Raw genomic sequence first — 22,653 nt, forward strand, 5'->3', positions numbered from 1 at the left:
ACCAGTTAGGAGGCTACTACAATAATTCAGGTGAAAGATGACAAATGCTCAGACGAGGGTAGTCAGGGCAGCACTGGTGAGAAGTGGGGAGATTCTGAGTTTTTTTTTTTTTTAATTAATTTATTTATTTTTGGCTGTGTTGGGTCTTTGTTTCTGTGCGAGGGCTTTCTCTAGTTGCGGCGAGCGGGGGCCACTCTTCATCACGGTGCGCGGGCCTCTCACTATCGTGGCCTCTCTTGTTGAGGACCACAGGTTCCAGACGCGCAGGCTCAGTAGTTGTGGCTCACGGGTCCAGTTGCTCTGCGGCATGTGGGATCCTCCCAGACCATGGCTCGAACCCGTGTCCCTTGCAACAGCAGGCAGATTCTGGGAAGCCCGATTCCGAATATTTTGAAAGCAGAGCCAACAGGATTTACGAATGTGGGTAGTGAACTGTGATAAGAAGAGAGAGGTCAAGGATAAATTCTAGGATTTTGGCCAGAAGTAACTAGAAAGACGCAGTTGCCACTTACAGATAAGGGGAAAGCCTGAGGGAGGGGCAGGTCTGAGGGGGAGACTTGGCCACTTATCTGCTGTAATTGTGGGTAAGTCGCTTAACCCCTCTAAACCTCAGTTTCCTTATCTGTACAAAGGTCATAATAATCATTCCCCTGCAGAGCCGATGGTAAGAATTGAGTGAGATCATGAACTTACAGGCGTGACGCACATACATACTCAATACACGTTCCACCCACAGCCCAGGGATGACACTGACCATCACAGCTCCTCAGGAAGGGACAGGAGGGAGAGGAAGACCATACCTACACATCTGTACTTTAGCTCCTCTCCCGGCCCAACTTCCTCCAGGAAGAAGGGGGACAGACCTTTTCGACAAAATTGGAAGTTTTCTTTCTTCAAGGTCTTTGATGGTTTTGGAGATGGTGATGATGTTAATGGGGGATGGCGGTGGATTGATGATAAACGATCATATTCCCATGTCCTTATTCTTACAAAACCCTTTCACGGCCATTATCTCATCTGAGTCCATCAAGGCAGAAATTATACCCATTCTATGAAGTAGAAGAATGAGGGGGTGGTTAAGACTCTGCGCTTCCAATGCAGGGGGTGCAGGTTTGATCCCTGGTCGGGGAACTTGGATCCCACATGCTGGGTGGCCAAAAAAAAAAAAAGAGGTATTTTTATAATTTTTATATTATATTGGAGTATAGTTGATAAACAATGTTGTGTTAGTTTCAGGTGTACAGCAAAGTGATTCAGTTATACGTATACATGTATCCATTCTTTTTCAAATTCTTTTCCCATTTAGGTTATTACAGAATATTGAGCAGAGTTCCCTGTGCTATACAGTAGGTCCTTGCTGGTTATCTATTTTATTTTGTTTTATTTTAAAATATTGATTGATTGATTGATGTACTGTGTGGCATGTGGGATCTTTGTTCCCTGACCAGGGATCGAACCCGTGCCCCCTGTATTGGAAACGCAGGGTCTTAACCACTAGACTGCCAGGGAAGTCCCTGGTTATCTATTTTAAATATAGCAGTGTGTACATGTCAGAATGAGGTATTTAAAAACACGATAAAACAAACCCGGACCATCTCTACCTCACTCTCTCATGGAACTCCATTTAATCTTTGGGGGAAAACGTGGGTGAAGAGGGTCCTGACGTGGGTATCCCTCTTCCCATCCCTGAGTGGGAGTGCTGCCCAGCTGTGTCCAGCTATGATATGGACTGTACCTCACGCCTCTATCCCAGGAGAGGGCCCACAATGCCTGCCCCGGTCCATTCTCCATCTCGGCCACTCTGAGCATGCCCGGTGCGTGGGTTGCAACCTTACTGCTTCTGAGGTTTGGGTCAGTGGGTCTCATACATTATTCCGTTCCAGTTACTCCTCCCAATTACTGAGGTGACAGACGAGGGGACTGGAACCCAGAAGAATCAACGTGCCTCAGATCACACCATTAGAAAGTGCAGTGCAGACGCTGAGGTCTGCACCCAGCAGGAGGAATTCCTGCATCACTTCTTCCAGCCCAGCTGCGCCCTCCCCTCCACATACCAGGTGCCAGAACACAGCTGTCTCTTCCTTGCTCCCCCAGCCCAGGCAAGCTGTCCTGGGTGGGGCTGAGCTGGGTGGGGCCGCCCTGGGTAGTGTCCAGTGAGGCTGTAGCCCCTGCAGGCAAATTCAGCTGGACACTGATGCTAAACGGCAGTCCCTACTGGTGAGAACTGGGCTGCTGCCCATTGGTGGGCGGTGGGGGACTGGGAGGGTACGAAGTGTCAGGTCTGGGTGGATCAAGGTCCCTGAAAAGAAAACTTAGAATTGCCCAGGGAAGAACTCCTGTTGGACTGAGGGAGAGGGGTTAGGGAATGCCAGGTGACTGAGAGTGCACAGGAGGAGCGGGTGACTAGAGGAAGGGAGGGTTCAGGGGACAGTAAGAGCCCCTGGAGGCTGGGAATGGCGAGCTGTAGGTCCCAGCCCCGAATTTACTCTTGCCTTGGCTGTTTGTCTCCATCTGTGCTATGGTGAGTATCCTCCTGCCCCAGCCACCCTTCCCAAAGAAAGGGCATCTGGAAAGCAAAAATGACCCTTGAATTGAGATCTGGGGGCGGGAGGGTATAAACTGAAGCAGGGGTTAAATCCTGCCCACCTCATGTCTTTGCCAGGTGAGGAGGGAGCAGGAAAGGCAAGCCTAGAGACTAGATCGCCTTGGAAGTCACTGGCCATGCCCACTCTGCTGCTCCCGCTGCTGCTACGGACACTGCTGGCCCGCCTGCTGCTGCCTGCTGCCCGCCTGGCCCGCCGGCACTTCCTGCCCCTGCTGCGCCGGCTGGCCCACCGCCTGGGCTCTCAGGATATGCGAGAGGCTTTGCTGGGCTGTCTGTTGTTTGTCCTCAGCCAGAGACACCCGCCGGATGCTGGGGAGGCCTCCAGAGTGGCCCGCCTGGAGAGGAGGGACAGGCTAGCCTCCCAAAAATGAGGCCATGAATCCTGGTAGCAGCTGTATCCGCTGAAACGCTTTCTTTTGGAGTAAGACAGTCCTGGCCCCATCACTGACTGCAGCCTGCCCAGTGGGCAGAAGACATGGTGGGGGACTGAGCATGAGAGGGGTCCGGCCAGGACATGCCTCCCCACTCCCCCACTCCCAGCAGAGACGATTGGAAGGATGCTCTGCATTTAGCAGAAAACCCATCATTATCCCTCCCTCCCTGCCCCTGCATTCTTCCCAAGAACTTTTCTTTTCTTTTTTTCTTTTTCTTTTTTTTTGGCCGCACAGCATGTGGGATCTTAGTTTCCCGACCAGGGATCGAATCTGCGCCCCCTGCATTGGAAGTGCAGAGTCTTAACCACTGGACTGCCCGGGAAGTCCCATCTTTTTAATTTTTTTTTCCAAGAACTTTTCTAATTACCTCTGGCCTGTGAGGGGAGAGGAACTGACTGTCCTCCCTCTGCCACCCCCACCCACAGGCAAATGGGGACATGAGGTCCAATGAGGGACAATGGACAATTTAGCTAATCCAGACTCTCTGTCTTTGACTCGTGATTTACCAAGTAGTAAGACCTTGGTTCCCTAGGGAGTCAGTCCTGCCTCCAAAGCCCAGCATGCAGCAGGTGCTCAATAAATATTTGTTGCTTTGAATGCCTGGGATGTCTTTGACAATCTTTGTCACACTCCTGCACTGCATGACAGTTGAACCTGTCCAGAGGGTAGGGGTGGGGAAACAAGTCAAGGCTTCCTTTTGCTACCTATTCCATTGTCCCTCTCGGTTTGTACATTCTCTTGCCTTATTTGAGTATATTACACTGTAAACCAGCAGTCTTGGATCTGCCTGGCCAGCTCAGGGTAAGGAGGTAAACATCCTCCAGCAAGCGTGGACACTCTTCGCAGCTAGTGATGTGGGAAGAGGGAGATTTGTTTGCTGAGGGACCCTGTGGGCAGCCGCCCAGAGGAGCAGTGTAGAAATGCATACCCCTGAGGGGTCCTCTGCTCAGGATGGGATCTAAGGGGTAGGGGGTGGGTGGGGTGTGATCTGAGGAATTCACCTATTTCCCCTCCCCAGTGGGAGGCCCCTCGGGAATCAAATAAGAGCTGTCGGAGGCATTTGCATGCCAGCCTCCGGATAATTTGCTTACGGTTCCCATGCAATACTCCTCTCTCCCACCCTCCTCCAACGAGTCCTGGGCTCTCGGTTCAAAGGGGGAAAGTGAGGAGTACAGGCTCCTTTCAGGACCCTCACCCCGTTAGCATACCTCTCAGAAGGTTGGCCTGGGGGAAGAACCGCGACCAGAGCTGTGGGCCCCCAAGCCGGCCCTGCGGGCCTTTCCGCCAGACCCCCGCCTCCCCACACCGCGGCACCATCTGCTTCCTCCCGGAGTCCTCAAAAGCCAGTACACGTGCTCGGCCCCCTCGGGAAGGTGGCCCGGGGGAGGGGCGGGGTGAAGAGGATTCGAACCCCTGGTCCCCTCCAGGGTCACGGGCACCTTTATTTATTTCGCCCGCTCCGGGCCTCCCCTCCCGCCGGCCTTCCGGAGCGCTCCTCACTCCCGAGCGGCGCCGGCGGGACCGAGCCGGCCGCGGGGCGCGGGGCTGGCGCCGGGATCGCCCGTTGCAGCCCCTTTGCCACCCGGCGGCATAGACCGGTCAGACCCGGCGCGGACTGCGGTTTCCGGCCACGGCGACGGCCCCAGTCCCGAAGTGAGGAGGCCAAACGGCGACCAGGGGCCGACTGGCCTGTGAATTTCCGTCCGCGCTCCCCGACTCCGGATGTCCCCTAAGAAGTCCCTGCAGGTGCGCGTGGAGCAGAGGCGGGACCGCGGCGAGGGGGCGGGGTCTGCGCGGGTTGGGCGGGGCGGAGAGCGGAGCGTGCGGGGCTCGTGGGGCGGGGGAAATCAACGGAGTGTGCATCTGCGGTTTTTGGCGGAGGAGATCCTTTTCCCAGACTTTGGAGGCCGTGGTGAGATGACTGCCCTACCCTAACCACATTCAGTTGTCTCCAAGGTCGGAGACCTTCCCAGAGCAGAGGATAGGGGCAGAGGTCTGAGAAATGAAGCTGGAAAACCAACCCCAGTCTTCTTGAACCCTGATCCCCATACACACCCACAAGAAAGGTGAGGGACTTGAGGTGTCTGACCCTAAGAGGGCCGGATTCTGTCTTTAGTTTAGTTGATGTTTTGTTCATCATGGATTTTGGTGGGTTTTTTTTGCATTAACTTTGATTTTTAAAAAAATATTGCCTTTAAACATTATTTATCTGGATTCTGGAATATTTGGGCGCCCCCTTAAATATTGCGACTCAGGCAAGTTGCCTCTCTGGCCTCTCCCTAGTCCCAGCTTGCCACAGGGCCACGGAGATAGTCGCAAACAGGACTAAGAACATAACTGTCATGAGACGCGTTGGTGACAAACTGTGGAGCCAAGCAAACCCACTTCCAGCAAACACAGATGGAGGCAGGGCTGGGGAAGGATAGGACTGGCTGTGTGAGGTGATGAGGAAGGCTTGGGGCCTGGAAGGGGGAGGAGGGAATCAGGGCAAGCCACAGGCTCAAATAGGTGGGGGATCCGGTGGGGGTGGGGTGCAGCTGGATCAGCCCTTCACACCCTACCCCTGTACCTGGGACCTGAGGGAGCCAAAAGATTGGGCAGAGGGTGACGAGGACTGGCTGGGCCTGGAGGGCACAGGCCACTGTGAATCGGGCTCCGAGGCTGTCCAGCAGAGGGCCCTGGCACTCAGCAACCATCTCTGCGTAGGGAGGTGGCTCTGGAGGGGTGTGGGTGCTGGCTGGGGGCCCAGGCAGGGAGAGTGCCAGACAGGCTTCTGTCCAGCCATAACAGCCCTGGCTGTTGCCATCTAGTGAGCAGGCTGAGCTTCAGCGGGGGTGGGGAGGGAAACCAGCCTTCCGCTGTCTGGCCTGTGACACTCACCACTTCCCTCCAGTTTCTTTCCACTTCCAGCCCCCTTTGCACACAACTGCAGCCAATGGCCACCAGCCTGGGGTATCCATTTGACCACTAAGGCCTGCCACCTCCACAGACTTAGAGCCGGGAAATGAGGATGGGGAGAGAGACAGGGGCCGAGCAAAAGGGGAGAAGAGGGCCAGGAGAGGAAGAGAGGGGCTGGACAAACACAGGGTAGGAATGGGGGGAGGGAGACCCAGACATGAAGCTGCCCTCAAGGCATGGGGCAGTGCCTAGAAAAATACCACTCATACCCCTCTTCCTGCCCTCTGTTTGGTTAAGACCAGGAGATGTTGGTGTGTCATGTCTCTGTGCAGCCCTGAGCCAGTAGGCTGGGAACAGCCCTTCTGAGTATCTTGGGGTGTGTCCACTGATCAATCCTAAGTAGAAAAACTACCCTTCCCCTCAGAGCCCAGTGTGTTCTCTGGGGAGAAGGCGTGACTCTGCCTTATCCCTACGATGTTAGTACTGCTAATTGTTAATTAGTGTCTGTGGCTTCTCCAGGGTACAGGCCTCTTGGGTAACTGGGGCAAGGGTCTGGGGGGTGGATTGGATTTTCTGTCCTCAGCATCTCTCTAGCCTTTGGATTGTCCTCCTATAGTGAGGGCTGCTGTAGGGGCAGTGATCCCCCTGTGCCCCAAATTTACTGACCAACGAAAAAGGAGGGAATCCTTCCCCCTCCCTTGGAGGTACAAGAAGGACTGGTCATCCCTCAGCATGCTCACCCCCTTCCTCCTCAGCCAGGGAGGATGTGGGGCTCAGCAAGGCTTCCACTTCTGAGTATCAGGACCATAGGATTCACTCAGGCTGTAAGGCTATTCCGGGCTTTTTCCCTTCCCATTGCCAGCTGTGCCTCAGCTTTTCCAATGTTCTGGATTTAGAAAGGGTGAATCATGAGAGGGCTACAGGGCTGTGGCTCCCCCCACCACGCCACACACATCCCTCTCTAAGTCAAAGTTGTGGGTGAGCGGATCTGTGTGGGAAAACCCAGGTCACACATCATACTGATTCTGTCGGAGGGATCCCCGGCATGGGGGCTGGGGAGAGGAAAGGATAGTCTGAATTGAAGAAAGTGGCACTGAAAAGGGAAGGGGGCGCTGGAAAGGAAAAAGGTGCAGTGTGAAAGAGAGTGGTGTGGGAGGGGGCTTGGGGAGCCATAACGGAACGTCTGAGATGGTGTATGGGCGACAGGGGGCCGTCCGGATCTGTCTGAGCAGGTTTGTCGCTGCGAGAGTCCCGAGACAGCTGTGTAGGAGTTTGTGTAACCCCAGCGCGGAGACCAGGGGTACCCAGTGTGCGGCTATACCGTCCAGCCCCACGTGCTCCATGATGGGGCAGGGTTTGGCGTGGCAGGGCCCCCAGAGGTCCTATCTACAGAAATAGTGCAAGGTGTAGGCCAGGCGGCGGAGGGTCTCGGGTCGGGGGTCCCTCTGAGCCGGCAGCCGGCGTGCGGGGGGCGGGGCCGCGGCGGACGCCGGAGAGCAGCCGCGGGCCGGGGCGCGCCGGGGCGGGGCGAACGGAGGGCGGGTTTGAATGTGCTCAGGCGGGCGCGGGAAGTGGCAGGGAGAGCGCGCAAACCTCCACGCGGGAGGACTCTTTCCCAGCAGGTGCTACCCGGGGACTGGGAGCCGGGGAACCGGGGGCCGGGGGTCACCGGGGTGGAAGGCGCCGCTTGCCGCCTGCCACGAGAGCAGGGAGGCCGGGCCTGGCAGCTGCGCGGCCGGGAGAGGGGACGCGGGGTGGGCCCCACCCGGGTGGGCCCCACCCCGCCCCCGCGCTGAGCGTGCGGAGCCGCGCAGCACGTGGCGTGCGGAGGCCCGGGCGCAGGGGCACCTTGCGGGGACCCGGACCCGAGCGGGCGTGGACGACCTGGCTCCGGGGCCTGAAACCGGCTGTCGCCGAGCTGACCTCTGCAAGGGGCGGGCGAGTTGAAGGTTAATCTCGATCAATTCTTGTCGTTGGTACTGGGGAGGGGCCGCACAATTAACTGCGCTGGGTGCAGGGAATGGGGAAGAGGGCACGCCGAATGGAGGTGGAGGAGCTGTCTCTTTAACCCCCGCCTTCTATTGGCCGAACTCGTGTACCTGGCCTCCCTTCCTGGGCGCGTCCTCATTTATTCCCGGAGAGAGGACCCTTGCTTCACTCAGAGAAAGAACAAAGACATACCCCAGATTTTCTTCCCAGGGGAGAGCTGTGGTGGATGAGGGCTGGTCCCACGCCTGCCCCTCACCCCTCTTGGGGCTGCCCCTTTGCCCATTCCTCTCGATCACCTCCAGACCTTCCTGCCTTGTCCTCCTGCCTGTGTGAGCTCTCCTTGCCAGGATGTGTGTGTAATGGGGTGGGGGAGTGCCTTACAACTGACACTTAGTTCAGGCTGGAGGTGACCTCGACCCCTACCTTATTTTTAACCCCTTAGTTGGAGTAGAGTTACCCTATCTCCCAGTATAGGAGGCTGGCTGGGAAGCAGCCTTTATACCTCCCTCCCCACCCCGGAAGGAGCCTAGAGTAAGCTGCACATTGAGTTTGAATTCCAGCTCACCCATTCACTAGCTCTGTTACCTTTGGCAAATGACTCAACCTCTCTGAACTTCAGCTGTCCTCATCTGTTGTAGTGGAGACAGTTTTGTACTAGCTTATGGTGGTTGCGAGGGCAACCAAGGGCAGGAGAAGGTATCTGCAGGTAGTGGCTGGCCCCATGTGGGATCCAAGGAAGTGGTGAATTTGATGCTACCGCAGGGGTGTCTCTAGAAGCTGCGGTGCATGAGAGGTGTTTGGGGCCTGGGGTTGGGGAGGTTTGGTGGCTGCTTTCAAGGCCTCATCTCGGCAGGCCAAGGCATGGCTGAGGAACACCAGATGCTCTGAGCTGGTATCAAATCCCTGATTGCTGCTGGGCAAAGGCAGACAAAAACAAAATACCTGGGCCGGTTGGCTGAACGTCAGGATGTGGGCAGGGGGAGTGGGCTGCCCCTGGAGTTGAATTGTGCCCAGGACTGGGGTGGGGGCAGTTGAGAGCAGAGAGCAGGGTTGTAGCTGGGGCAGGGGGGAAGGCAGAAAGAAATACTCCTCTGAGCCTAAGAGAGATTTTACTGAGGAAGGGGAGATACTCGATTGTCCGCCCCCCCCCGCCCCCAGTCTCCCGCCTGCGTTGAAGCTACACCACACCCGAGGGTAGAGCCCTCTCGCCCCCATCCTTCTAGAAAATGTATAAACTGTCATTCACCACTGTCTCAAGTGCCTAGAACAGTGCCTGGCTGGCATGCAGAGGTCTTCGCTAAATATTTGTGGAAAGGAAGAGTGCCTCCATCTGGAGCTATGTGGGTCTGCTCCTCCCCTCCCTGTCCTATGGCCCAGATGTGGGCTGGGGGGCTGAGGAAGGCCTTGGAGAGGCTGGAGTTTACCCAGGGAGGGGTTGAGAGGAATTATTGTGGGGGGGTGGGTAGAAAGGCCCGTCAAGGTCCTTTCTTGGCGTCCCCAGGGCTGTGGTCTCAGGCTGGGGCCTGGAGCACTGGCTGCACCTGTGAGTTGACCCACCCCCTCAGCTCCCTGCTGAGACTGCTGGCTGTCTTATCTCCCAAGCTACAGGGCTGGGTTTTATCTCCCTGGTTGTGCTTGTGCGGAGGCTTCTCAGAATGGGGCTGCTCCCTCCCACAGTGAGGCCCTGGGGGGTTCTCTCCTGATATGCCCTGTGCCACTGCCTTCATTCTGGACCCTTACTCAGGAGGAGCCCATGGACAAGGCCTGCTGCCTGAGCCTGAGCGAGGACCACCTCCCGCGGACTGCCCGAGCCCCCTCTGCCCCCACCCTTCTGCTGGCTAGTCTGGGCAAGTGTGAGTGCTGGTCCAGGTGGGCAAGGAAGCCAGTCCTCGCCCAAAACGGTAGAGCTGGCTCCAGAGCTAGGCCCACACGTTGGGGACACGCCAGCACACGCCTGCCTGGCTTTCTATGCCATCCGAGGGGAAGCTGTTTCCTCTGCTGGTGCCAGGGAGCCTCTCCCTGCCCGAGCAGGGAAGGGATACTGAGTGAGGGGTCTGGGTGCCTGGGGACTAAGCAGCCTCTGCTCCCATCCCTCCAGTCTTCCCTCCAACTTTGTTCTGAGAAAGGGGAAGAGGACAGGGGCCTGGGAGTGAGTCAGAGAGGAATCCAGGGGGGATGGGATGACCCTGTGGTCAGGGGAGAGGCTGGGTCCCCACACTCATCCTGAAGTATGTTCCTGGAAGACTGGCCAGGAACCAGGGAGCCTCTGGGCAGTGGCTGGAAAGGATGGTTAGGGTGCCACCAGCAGAGAGGCTGGAGTCTGTGGTGCCCCCAGGAGGGGACAGGCTCTCCAAAGCCCACCCTAGCCATGAGCCCAGGGGCTCCCTGGGAGTGCAGAGAGGTCAGACTTGCAGAGGGAGCTGGGGAGGGAGGCCTCGCTGGCCTCGGTCATCACCCCTGAGGCTGCTGCTCCTGCAGATCTGTTTGTTTTGTGTCCTCCCTCCTCCCTCCCCCTCCCGCTACCCTCTCGCTCTTACCTCCTTTCTGTTTCCCTTCTTCTGTCCCCACTTCCACTGTCATCACTGTCCCTGACCCCTCTCGCTGTTTCCCCTGCCTTTAACTGTTTTTCTCTTCCTCTCAACCATACCTCCTCCTCTTTCCCTCCTGCTCTCCACCCTCCTGTTTTCCCTGCTTACAAACTGCTTCAACTGCTGGATAAAAATAGCAGTGGCAGTGGCCAGGCCAGGCCGGGAGCCAGGTAGAGCCTGAGCAGGCAGGGGGGCCCGGCAGGCCAGGCCCAAAGGGTCAGAGGGAGCAGTCCTGAGAGGCAGGGCTGGGAGTGGGGCCTTCTGGACTCTTCAGCCTGCCCGTTCCGTCTGTCCTGCCCTCCTCACCCCCACACCAAGAGGCGGAAGAGGCCTGTGGGGAAGCAGGGCCAAGACAGGACCTCACACTGCTTCTGCCCCCAGCAATCACCGGAGGGAGGAAGCTATCAGCCAGGCATAACCAAGAACGCCATCACCATGACAACCAGTCACCAGCCTCAGGACAGGTACTGGGGAACCTGGGCTGTGAATCCAGGGGAGTGGAAATGGGTCTCCAGGAGGTGGGGTGCCGTATCCTTTGGAATTTGGGGTTGCCACCGCTGACGGGCCTTCCAGCTGTGTGGTAGCTGTGAGTCAGGTCTGCATCAGGGGTGGGGGCCCTTCGTGCTGTGGCTGGGTGCCGATGGGGGTGTCTCCGGTGAGGCCCAGGGTGGTGGGCAGCAGCCCCTCCCTGGCCTGTCAGAGTTTCCAGTGTTGCTCTTCAGCAGCTTCCAGCTCCTGCCACCACCGTGGGGAGACATCTGGCAGCACACCTCGTATCCGAGCTGGCCGGCTGGCAGGGCTGGCCTCTGCCTCAGATGACTCTGGCTCACCTTGATCTTCACTCTGACCTCCCTTTCGCTTCCCCACCTCCGGAGCCTAGGAGTTCCCTCCAGTTAGACCTGCATCCATGGTCACGCATGTGTGTTTTGGGGGAAGAGGTTGTAGCTGGATTCAAGTTCTCCCAGGAGTCTAGGCCCCAAGAAAGTTGACGAAGCCATGCCTAGGGTCCAAAACAGCCTTCCACCCAGGCCCCCCAATCCTATCACCGCTCCCCTGCCCATCCTGTCCCCCTGTGCCAAAGGCCATGGAACTAGGCCACTTCTAGCTGTGGGACCTTGGGCACTTAGCTTTATCTCTCTGAGACCATCTCCCACCTATAAAATAGATGTGAGGTTTACTTGGGTAATTTAAGGACACATAGTAAGTACAGGCCCCAAGCTGTTTGGTTGGTTCCCTCCGCTGTGTCTTTTGTTCCCAGGCTGCCTGCCACCCTATCCTGGCACCCCCATCTGGTGGCAGCTCTCTGAACCCCTTCCCCTTCTCCATTGGCCTTGTGGCACTCACCCAGCCCCACTCTGGCCCTCTGTCCTGTGGGACCTCGGCTGGGAATTCTCCCTTCCTTTGGGCCTCTCGATCAAGGCCTCACCTCTCTTCCTCAAGGTGGGGAATACATGAGGGAGATGGGGGGGCTGCACTTGTCAGGGCTCAGACCTGCCGACTTGGGGTGCTTACCCAGGCCTCCACCCGGTGCGGCCAGGCCCTGCGCTCTGGCTAGACCCGTCTCCTCATTGCCTTGGGCTTGTCCCTGCCAGCTCTGTGAAGAAAGCAGGTGTGGGCTCTGGGGAAAGTATGGCAGACACATCTGGAGACCACAGTGGGAGGGCCCAGGGCTGCCTGGGGGAAGCTGTCCCATCCCAGACAGGCCCTGAGGTGTAGGGCTTGGGGCAGTGACCTGGCCCAGGCTGGGTGGCGCTTATTTACACTCTGGGGCCCAGATGATGTCCAGTGGCCTGGTCCCTCCTGGCCTCCCCTATGTGGTGCAACCTACAAAGCTGGTTCTGTCTAGGCCAGGAAAAAACTCCCTCACTTCCCAGATGTCCCAAGGCTCCCTGCCTGCCTGCCCTCCTAGATCCAGAATGGTCTGGGAGTTCCTGACCTCAGAATCCTCTTTGGAGAGCCACACAGCCCTGCCCTGACAGTGTAATCACTTCCAGCCTGCCTGGCGGGGATGGAAGACTTGTGTTTGCTTTCTCACTCACCCTTCCACCCCCAGCCTTTAGCAAGATTTCCAAAACCACCTCCGGATGTGTGGGTCACACTGGTTCCCAAGCCTGCAGCATCCCCTGAGTCTTTGGGGCTGAGAATGGTCCTTTTGGCCATGCCCTTCGGTCCTATGTCCCTGGTCCCCTTTCCCCTCGGGACTCATCTGTGCCCTCTCCCCCATTCCAGGCCACCTCTCCCTCCACATACACAAATAGGAGAACACATGCCCTGTGCCCTGGGTCAGCTGGAGAGATAGAAGGGGAGGGGGCTGCCCCAGGTTTGATTTGGGAAGGAGGGTGGGATGGTGAGTCACCTGGCCTCACTTTCCTCTCCCATCCCAGGTACAAAGCCGTCTGGCTTATCTTCTTCATGCTGGGTCTGGGGACGCTGCTGCCCTGGAATTTTTTCATGACAGCCACTGCGGTGAGATGTGGGGATGGGCTCCCGGGGGCATGTCCACTGGGCACGTAGGGCCTGGATCTGTGCTGTGGGCACAGGGAGAGAGGTTCTAACACTCCTCTGTGCAACCCTCACAGTATTTCACAAACCGCCTGTACATGTCCCAAAATGCGTCCTTGGTCCCTGCTGAACCGAGCAAGGACATCCAGGCCTCGGCCAGCCCCTCAGCACCCTCGCCAGAGTGGAACTATCTCAGCGCCATCTTCAACAACGTCATGACCTTATGCGCCATGCTGCCCCTACTGCTGTTCACCTGCCTCAACTCCTTCCTGCATCAGAGGTGAGTGCCCGGGCCTCCACCCTGACCCCTCACTGCCTCCTGCCCTCCCAGGGCTGAGCCCCTGGCTTTACCACCCGTCTTTGCCGTCGTGGCCTCTCTGGCAGGATCCCCCAGTCTGTGCGGATCCTGGGCAGCCTGGTGGCCATCCTGTTGGTGTTCCTGATCACTGCCATCCTGGTGAAGGTGCCCCTGGATGCTCCGCCCTTCTTTGTCATCACCATGATCAAGATCATGTTCATTAACTGTAAGCGGGGCTGGGTGGGGACCTGGGGCAGAGATCTTCCCACATACCTGCCCCTTTCTTTCACACCCACAGTTGGCCAGAGAGAAATCTCTTCCTCCCTCTGGGTGGTCAGGATTCAGAAACCTGAGCGGGCATGGACCAGGTGTGGGAGAGGGTGCCCTGGGAGTGGGGAGAAAAGGGCTGCTCAGCGTCAAGACTTACTGGGAGTAAAGCAGGAATTACAGGGGCCCCGCCACCCACCCTGCTCTTCCCTCCCCTGCTGATGCCCACCCTGTTTCCCAGCGTTCGGTGCCATCCTGCAGGGCAGCCTGTTTGGCCTGGCCGGCCTCCTGCCCGCCAGCTACACAGCCCCCATCATGAGTGGTCAGGGCCTGGCAGGCTTCTTTGCCTCTGTGGCCATGATCTGCGCCATCGCCAGTAAGTCTTGCCATCTGTCCGCCTGTCGCCTTGGTTGTTGTGGGGAGAAGGGGACGGGGCCTGTCTCTGATCGCTGACACCCTCCACCCCAGGTGGCTCGGAGCTGTCGGAAAGTGCCTTCGGCTATTTTATCACAGCCTGTGGGGTTATCATTTTGACGATCGCCTGTTATCTGGGCCTGCCGAGGCTGGTGAGCTCTTGGAGAACACCGGGTTTGGGGTCTGGGGTGGGTCCAGGACTCCAGATCAAGGATGTTCTGAGTATGAAACCTGGGGGAGGTGGAAATTCTGGAGACTCTGCTTCTGAATCCACCTTCCTGGTCTCCCTCACTTGATAGGAATTCTACCGCTATTACCAGCAACTCAAGCTCGAAGGGCCTGGGGAGCAGGAGACCAAGCTGGACCTCATTAGCAAAGGTCTGAAGAGCCTGAGGAAGCTGGGGTGGAGACAGTCTGCCCAGCAGGGAGGCAGCATGAGCTGAGGGCAAGAATGAGCGTGCTGCAGTGATGCCAGAGGCGAGAGGGACCAGGGATGGGGTGAGGGGTAACAATAGTAAATAGGGGCTGGGATAGAGAAGCTGCGGGGAGATCCTGGGTGGCCTTGAATGCCTGAGGACAGTGGGAAGCAATTTCAGATTCTTGGACAGGGCGTAAACTGACCTGAGGCTCCTGGAAGAGGTCAGGGGACTTGCACAGTGGGAGTTCGGAGGCCATCTGGGCTAAGTGTCAGGGCGCGGCTGTGCACTGGTTAAGGGAATGTCCACCCCCACTTGACCCCGGCCCTTTTGGGGATTGTGTCATCCGTTGCTCTGTCCTCCCCACAACTTGAAGATCCTTCCACAACCTGTCACCCCCCAGGAGAGGAGTCAAAAGCAGGCCAAGAGGAGGCTGGAGTTTCAGCCCCCAACTCTCAGCCCGCCAACGAAAGCCACTCTGTCTGCGCCATCCTCAGAAATGTATGTGGGGCTTGGGCATCCTGCCTTCTACCCCTCACCCTCTTTCTCTCCTTTTGTTCCTTTCCCCACCCCACCCTCCCCCTTCCCGGCGCTGCCCATCCTCTTCCTTTCTTTTTTTTTTTTTTTTTATTATTATTTACTTATTTATTTTGGCTGCTCCGGGTCTTAGTTGCGGCACATGGGATCTTTGTTGCAGCATGCAGGCTTCTTAGTTGCATCATGCATGCGGGATCTAGTTCCCTGACCAAGGATGGAACCCGGGCCCCCTGCATTGGGAGCGCGGAGTCTTACCCACTGGACCACCGGGGAAGACCCCATCCCTTCCCTTTCTGACTGGAGACTGGCCACTTTCCTGGATTCTCGTGTGTGTGTGTGTGTGTGTGTGTGTGTGTGTGTGTGTGTGTGTTGGGGAATCTTGGTTCTTTAATGATGCACAACCGCCATGAAGACACAGACCTGAGTCCCTTTCCTCCAGATCTTAGTCCCGGCTCTCTCCGTCTGCTTCGTCTTCACCATCACCATTGGGATGTTTCCTGCCGTGGCTGCTGAGGTCAAGTCCAGCATTGCGGGCACCAGCGCCTGGAGTGAGGACCCCATGGGTTCCCAGGATGGGGAAGGACAGAGGCTCCAGCAGGGCTAGGACTCCAGGGGAGGGGAGCCTGGACTGCTGTCTCCCCAGCCAGACTCTCCTGGTCCATTTGCCCTTCCCTGGGCTGGAAGCATCTTCTCCATTTTATAGCTGGGAGAACCGAGTCCCAGTGAGGGTCAGGGTTGTAGATTCTGCCTCTCTTGGACCTGCTAACCGTTCCCTAATCTACTCTTTCTCTTCCAGGAGACTACTTCATTCCTGTGTCCTGTTTCTTGACTTTCAATATCTTTGACTGGCTGGGCCGGAGCCTCACAGCCTTCACCATGTGGGTAAGTGAAGGAAGGGGGCACCAAGACCCTGTGAGAGGGGGGAGTCCAGCCTGAGACCCAGAGAGGGAACCAAGAAAGTATGGTGGAAAGGCGACCATGCTTTTTTAAAAACCAAGACACAATCTATGTATGGTAAGGCGTACAAGTTGTAGGTGTACAGCTTAATGACTGTATATACACACACAAGTAAACATACACACCCCCCTGATAAGCACCGCCCAGGTCAAGATATAGAACATGGCCAGCACTCCAGAAGACTCTATCATGCCCCCTCCCAATCAGTACCTCTGAAGGGTAACTAGGCTTTGAGATTTCAATTCAGATCCTGAGGGACCCCAAATGGAGCTCTGGGGGCCTTGCTTGGAGCCCTGGGGGCCTGGGTGTGCCCTGGGGGCTGGCGCAGCCTGACTGAGACACTGCCTGGTCCCCGCAGCCTGGGAAGGACAGCCGCTGGCTGCCGATCCTGGTGCTGGCCCGGCTGGCCTTCGTGCCCCTGCTGCTGCTGTGTAACGTCCATCCCCGCCACAACCTGGCTGTGGTCTTTGAGCACGATGCCTGGTTCATCTTCTTCATGGCTGCCTTCGCCTTCTCCAACGGCTATCTCGCCAGTCTCTGCATGTGCTTTGGGCCCAAGTGAGTGGGGAGTGTGGTGGTCTCAGGAGGGGGCTAGTGCTCCAGTGGGGGACACTCATTAGAGGGAGAGAGGGCAAAAGAAGATTCCTGATCCTGGAGCTCAGGGTTCCCAGGCTGAGAGAGGAGCCCGCTGGCCCTAGGGTCCCGGGCAGTGGTGGGTGGGAGAGGGGTAGGGTGAGGGAGGGGCTCCCAGGGAAAGGTAGAGACAGCCCCAGTACACATCCCCCCAAGAGGGGAAGTATGACAGGTGGGTAAGCAGAATTAGATGCTCTGGGTAGAGCTGGGGTACGGGCCATCCTAAGGTAGGCTTGCCTTCCCTCCTTTAGGAAAGTGAAGCCAGCCGAGGCAGAGACAGCTGGAGCCATCATGGCCTTCTTTCTGTCTCTGGGCCTGGCGCTGGGGGCTATCTTCTCCTTCCTGTTCCGGGCAATCGTGTGACCCAGGATGGACGGAAGGATGGCACCGGCCGCCTGCTCCTGCCTGCCTTCTCCTTCAGAGATGGGCTGGGGTCCTCTGGAGGTTTTCTCTTCTAGCTGACTTCTGCTATCTCACAGCCTGTGCTGGGCCCAGCATCCAGACCTGGAGGAGAGAGCCTCTGAGGATGGATGGTGGGGACATTGTGGGCCTGAGGGTCAGTTGAGGGAGGGGACACGGCCTCTGTGTCTGCTCATGTCCCCCCACCCCCCACCTGGCTATGATTGATCCCTGCCTGGCAGAGCAGCAGAGGCTCCTAGTCTCAGAGAGTGTGTGTCATGTGTCTACCTGTTTGCCTGTACCAGGGGTGGCTAGGGGCCAGGACTGCTTGTTCTGAAGTCTTATCTGATATTTCTGCCCCCTTCTTCCCATGTGTCTCTTCCCCCTACCTCTCCATGTTCTTGCCCATCATGAACCCTGTACAGTTGACATTTTACTGCCTTTTTTTTTATACTCAAACCAGGTGCCTTCAAAGGCTCTCTGATTAAATAAACTTTTTTTTTTTTTTTTTTTCCCCCCCTCCATGGCTCCCTGTGTGCTCCAGCCATGGCTTCATGCCCTGGAGAGGCTGGAGGGATGGCAGCCTGAGTCTGGGGGGATGAGTATGACCCAGATGGGCCTTGGCCAGCACTGGGCTGGGGTCCAAGACGGGGGGTGGGGGTGGGTGTTGGTCCTCTTAATCTCAGAGTGACTACAGTACCTCCTGCTGGGGCCACAGAGGAGGGACAGGCCTGGAGCCAGGACACCCAGACTGTTGGCCGAGACGGAGGAAGGCCATTTTCCTTTGCCGTTTCATCCCTTCTTTCATAGGCCTGGGGGTGGAGACAGTGCCCCATCTTTTGTCTTCACTGTCACCCCCTCCACTCTGTCCTCACCCTGCAGCCCGGGGACTGAGTTCTCTCAAAATCACCAGCTCCACCACCCTGTCCCCCCACACTCCTGGCTGCACTCCCACCCTCCCAGCAGGAAGAGGCTGCAGCCCAAGGGTTCTGCCCTGCCTGGCGCTCGGCCCTGACACCGAAGTCAAGGCAGACTTCTTGGCGAACAAGGGGCCTGTGTGTCCTCAATGAAGCTGGGCCCCCTTTCTCTTCCCAAACTTTGGCCAAGGGAGGCGCGCGGTGGCTCGGGACCATGAGAGGCGTCGGTGGAGGGGGCCATACTGCTGGGTCCCCCTTCTCAAAAAAGACTCTTCCAGATAGGAAGTGAAACCAGAGCCCTGGCCTCTGAGCTGCCACTGCCCCCACCCCCCACGCCCTTGGCACTGCTGTCAGGGCTTTATCTCTGACAGTTTAATTTAATTGAAGGCTTCAGGCTTCATTAAGGGCTGTTAGCACATTTTTAAGGGCTTTTGATGAGCTCTGAAGTCCTAACAGGGGGAGTTAAATATATCATCACAGGGGGAACTGGAGTCCACAGAAATACCCCAGGGTACACGCCAAACCAGGGTACAGAATCTGAGGTTGGTGGGAAACAAGGTGTTCCTTTCCTATCAGTTTCAAAAGCAAAGGGTGCCCTGAGTGTTCTCTCGTCCCTGCGGTGCCCTTTGGCCACGAGGCCAAGAGAAAACTGCACCCTTGCTCTGGCTCCCTCTCACTCCATCTCAACTTCCGAGAGTCCTACTGGGTTCCTTCCTCAGCACCACAGCCCCTCAGGGACCCTGTGCTTCTTCCCTGGGTCCCTTCTTGCCTCCTGCCTGGCCTTTCAGGACTCCTGCCAGGTCTCCTGCAGCCCATCCCACACAACAGCCGCAGAATAATCTGAAAACACATTTAGTCACAGGCCGGTCTCTCCCTGGGCATGCCAAACATTTCCTGATTACCACCACCAGCAACAGCCAGTTTTCTGCAATTCCTTCTCCCTGTGCACCTCAGAACTTTTCTAACTGTGACTATGCTCTTACTCCAGTTACAGACTGTCATGTTTTTCAGGTTTGGGTCTACATTCTCTGTTTTCACTCTTTGAGCTCCCAGAGGTACTCCAAAATGTTTGCTTCCTTGCATCTGCTTGTCCAGCCTCGCCGTCTTCACAGGCCAGACTCCAGCTATGTGGTAGCACTCATTTCAATGCCTGTTCCCATGAGATAGAGATGGGTGTTAAGTAGGTTTCTCAGAGCTCCAGCAATGACTTGAAGCACAAACGTTTAGATTACAGTCACATCTTTCTGAACTGGAATTGATGAAGAAAATGACTAGACTCTTTTTTCCAAAACTTTTTCTAATGCAAATGCCAAAAAATATGAGTCTCACTCGTTTCACTCATGTCCTCAGTGTCCTCACCTGAGAATGGGGAGCTCCGGGGGGTTAGGAAAGGTAGCTCCTGCCGACCCTACTGCAGTGATAGCCCCCGGCCACAGGTGGGCGCTCTGCAGACAACACCGCCTGTGGGAGGCAGGCCGCTCAGGGGCCTCACCACCTTTCCTCCTAGCACTTTGCTTCCTGTAAGGTGGGCAAGGGCTGAGCTTGTGCTGGTCGTCACTTTCCTTCCCTGCGACATTTCTGCCCCAAGCGGTGGTCTGTGTATTAGGCTGCTGTATTCCCTGGGGTGGCTGCCACTGCAACACAGAACTTGCCCTCTTGTTTAATCTTATATGGTGAATTTTGAAAAGCTAAGAGCCCCAGTAAAATTAGCAGTCCTTAAATATAGAAGTGAAGCGTCGGGTATAACGGATGAATTGCAACATACCTGTGTTTGTATTCTTTGGGGTGAACATGGAAAGAGTATGGTGGGGGGGGGCAGTATGATGGGGGCAGGTGCTTGACAGGAAACCCCCAATTATTGGGAAAATTATCCTCAGGATGTTAAACTCTAATAGGGATTCAAAATGGATGTGAGCAGAGAAGTGCAGAGTCACCTTAAAGAGATAGCCCGGCTGTGGCCAGCAGGCCCCGCCTGAAACCCAAGTCCTGACACACTGGAAGAGTGGCAGTCTGAGGGAGAGGGGCTAGGCTGGTTCTTGGGGCAGGTCGGCAGTGAGTGTGAAGATGGGCAGAGCCGGCGTTCCCCAGCTCCGCCCCCCAGCGCATCAGGGGCCTTTGTCGCAGCTTGGCTCCTCCAGCTCATCTCCGCCCGACCTGGCTTCCTGCACGGGTCCCCCTCTGGGAGAGCATGTGCTCACTAGAGCCCCTCACAGCCTCGGCGGTCCTGGTGCTCCCTGCCAGTCAGCCCCTGGCGTTCTGGCTCCGGACAGCAGGGCAAGTGCTAAATGAGTCAGGAAGACCCCACAAAGCAGGGGCTTCTGCTTCTGACAGCTACCCCCTCCCATGCCTTCCTACGGGTTGGGTGATGGTTCAGATTCAGAGCCTAGGGTTCCGTTTTGGGCCTGCCAAGTACCAGTTGTGTCACCGTGCACAAGCCACCTATCCTCTGTGGCCCAGATCCCTTGTTCTTTAAACGGGGTAACATGTACGGCTTGCTAAGGAAATTAAGGGGGTCTGCGGCAGAGCCTGGGTGCAGGAGGTGAGGACCCTAGAGACACGTGGTGCCAAGAGTCATTAGCATGACCTCAGCCTGGTGGGCTCGCTGCTCCCCCTGCATGCCGTTCGGCCCCCTCCCCCGCATCTTCAGCCCCCGAAGCTTCGAGAACCAGGCCTCATTTCCTTCACCCCAGCCAAGTGCGAACGGCCACTGCCTTCGGGCGAGACAGCCGAGAACCGCAGGGCCGGGGCGCGAACGAGGGGAACCTGGACTCTGCTCAGCCCCGCCCGCCGCTAGAGGGGGAAGTGACGTCACCCGTGACGCGCGCGCCCCCTGGCGGGAGCGCGGCCTCTATCCACGCAGCCCCTCTCATCTGACCCCTGGCAGATGGGGGTCCAGACTCTACTGCCCCTTAAGTCCGGGTGACCTTGAGCCAGGCACTTTCCACCTCGGAGCCGCTCAACTGTAAAGCAGGGGTAATACTACTTGCCTTTCCTACCTCTCCCGGTTGTGAAACTCCACTGAGTTAATGAATAACGTTCACCTGCCGCTCCTCGTACATGTATTGACTCCGATGATATAATAATCCTATGGAGTGCTGACTATTGCCATGCCTGTTTTACGCCAGAAAACCGAGGCTGAAAAGTTTAAAGGATGGAAAAATATTTTGTAAACTGCAAAGCACCAGGTAAGTTTAAGTCTCTGTTTCTCTATCTCTGTGTCTCTCAGTCCTCATCTCTCTCCCTCTCCCTCCCTCTCTCTCTCTCTCTCTCTCACACACACACACACACACACACACACACACACGACTTCCCAGGCAGTGAAGAGCATGGAAAGGTACACGGCCTCATGAGATAGGGTGGCATGTAATGCAGGCTTGGTGCACCTTCCTCCCAGCCTCCAAAACATTCCAGAAAGGCATCTTCTCTTTTCACATCCCAGGGATACTAAGCCTCCTAGGATCCTGAACTCGCATGACATCCTTCCCAGCTGAAACCAGCAAGGTCCTTCCTGATGTGTAACCTCAGTCCCTCCTGTTTGTGAGTTCCTCACCACCCACCAGCAGTACCACAGCCCTACCGGTCCTTTATCTGGTGCAGGTGGGCCAGGCAGGCACTGGGCCCAGTGGATGACCTAGAAATCCAGCCAGTTGAGACCTGCACATTGAGCAGTGACTTGTGCCTCGGGCAGGACAGGTGGCAGGCAGAACAGTTAAGTAGGTCAGGGTTGTTCGTGGTGTCACCCGCCCCCTGCACCTTTCTCTGCCTATAATCTGCTCTGGGCTGAACCAATTTAGGGTTACGTTTTAGCTTTAGTCAAAGGGGGCCTGGAACACTAACTAACACCCAAGACAGAAAGCGATGCCTGGTGGGTGTGAAGGCAGGAGGAGGACAGACATTTTTGGGCTGGGCTGACAACGGCAGGTAGGCAGGACTCAGTCACACCCCCAGGCCACAGATACTATGCCCTTAGAGAGTCAAGACATGCTGATATGGGTATTAAAGAGGAGGTTACCAAAGATGCTCCATTTACAATTCCAGAATGGCTTAGACCACAATTTCTGGCTTTCTCACCCCACTCCCCTGAGAGATTTTGTTCTTGCCCATGACTTCAGCCATCAGCCTCTGCCTCCTGGACATCTCTCCTTGGTGCCCCACAATGCCTAAAACAGACTTCTTGACCCCTCCAGCCCAGAGTGGTCCTCCCCTCCCCTCAGCCCCACTTTTATCATCCCACCTCAGAGAAGGTGTACACCGTGCCTCCTCCCCACCCCTGTGTGAGCTCCACACTCCAGCCTCTCCCTGATGCAAGCTATGTCCCGGGGAGTCTCCAAGTGGAATTTTTGTTCGTTTGGAACACCACAATTAACTGGCTTGATTTAATAGATTTAACATATTTAGACTTATCCAACTACTAGGTGATATCAATAGATATTTTTCTCAAGCACACATGGAGTGTTTATAAATATTAACCGCATCCTAGATTACAAAGGAAGTCTCAAATACAAAAGTTCAGTATTATACACACCATTGTATGTCTACAACATAATGCAAAGATAATATAAAAATAATTGAACATTTTAAACAGATACCACTGATCTCTGATCAACAGAGGTACCATAAGGGGAATCAAAATCCTTAAAACTGAATTATAATAAAAAATTCTACATATTGAAACTTGTGGGATATAGCTAAAATAGTACTTGAAAAGAAATTTATAGTCTTAAATCCTTATGTCTGAAAAGGGGAAAGGATGAAATTTAATGTGCTAAGTATTAAAGTTAAGAAAATAGAAAAAGAAC

The 22,653-nt window shown here is 56.2% G+C and overlaps 2 protein-coding genes across 10 annotated transcripts; both read left to right on the forward strand.

Moving 5' to 3' along the window:
- The first annotated feature begins 2,649 nt into the window (after positions 1-2,649).
- On the forward strand, positions 2,650-2,976 carry MYMX (myomixer, myoblast fusion factor). The gene has a single exon (XM_068559349.1). The coding sequence runs from the start codon at positions 2,650-2,652 to the stop codon at positions 2,974-2,976; it is 327 nt and encodes a 108-aa protein (XP_068415450.1).
- A 1,788-nt stretch (positions 2,977-4,764) lies between these two features.
- On the forward strand, positions 4,765-17,366 carry SLC29A1 (solute carrier family 29 member 1 (Augustine blood group)). 9 transcript variants are annotated; one of them, XM_068557853.1, is made up of 14 exons: positions 7,504-7,559; positions 9,671-9,779; positions 10,896-10,978; positions 12,899-12,980; positions 13,094-13,296; positions 13,401-13,540; positions 13,823-13,957; positions 14,050-14,147; positions 14,295-14,373; positions 14,788-14,912; positions 15,388-15,496; positions 15,745-15,830; positions 16,264-16,463; positions 16,790-17,366. In XM_068557853.1, the coding sequence occupies exons 3-14, from the start codon at positions 10,950-10,952 to the stop codon at positions 16,899-16,901; spliced, it is 1,398 nt and encodes a 465-aa protein (XP_068413954.1). In that variant the 5' UTR covers positions 7,504-7,559; positions 9,671-9,779; positions 10,896-10,949; the 3' UTR covers positions 16,902-17,366. The 9 variants fall into 9 exon arrangements, with proteins under 9 accessions (XP_068413949.1, XP_068413950.1, XP_068413957.1 ...); XM_068557854.1 differs by lacking the exon at positions 7,504-7,559 and adding an exon at positions 7,622-7,886; XM_068557848.1 differs by lacking the exons at positions 7,504-7,559; positions 9,671-9,779 and adding an exon at positions 4,765-4,785.
- Positions 17,367-22,653: the final 5,287 nt, after the last annotated feature.

The sequence above is a fragment of the Eschrichtius robustus genome, chromosome 12 (assembly GCF_028021215.1).
Source record: "Eschrichtius robustus isolate mEscRob2 chromosome 12, mEscRob2.pri, whole genome shotgun sequence".
In the NCBI taxonomy this organism is placed as follows: domain Eukaryota; kingdom Metazoa; phylum Chordata; class Mammalia; order Artiodactyla; family Eschrichtiidae; genus Eschrichtius; species Eschrichtius robustus.

Bases quoted from the DNA above. Each gene is read 5' to 3' on its own strand.
- MYMX (XM_068559349.1), top strand. From the start codon at position 2,650: ATGTCTTTGCCAGGTGAGGAGGGAGCAGGAAAGGCAAGCCTAGAGACT.
- SLC29A1 (XM_068557848.1), top strand. From the start codon at position 10,950: ATGACAACCAGTCACCAGCCTCAGGACAG. The intron at 13,297-13,400 runs GTGAGTGCCCGG...CCTCTCTGGCAG, and splicing joins AACTCCTTCCTGCATCAGAG to GATCCCCCAGTCTGTGCGGA. The intron at 13,541-13,822 runs GTAAGCGGGGCT...CCTGTTTCCCAG, and splicing joins CAAGATCATGTTCATTAACT to CGTTCGGTGCCATCCTGCAG.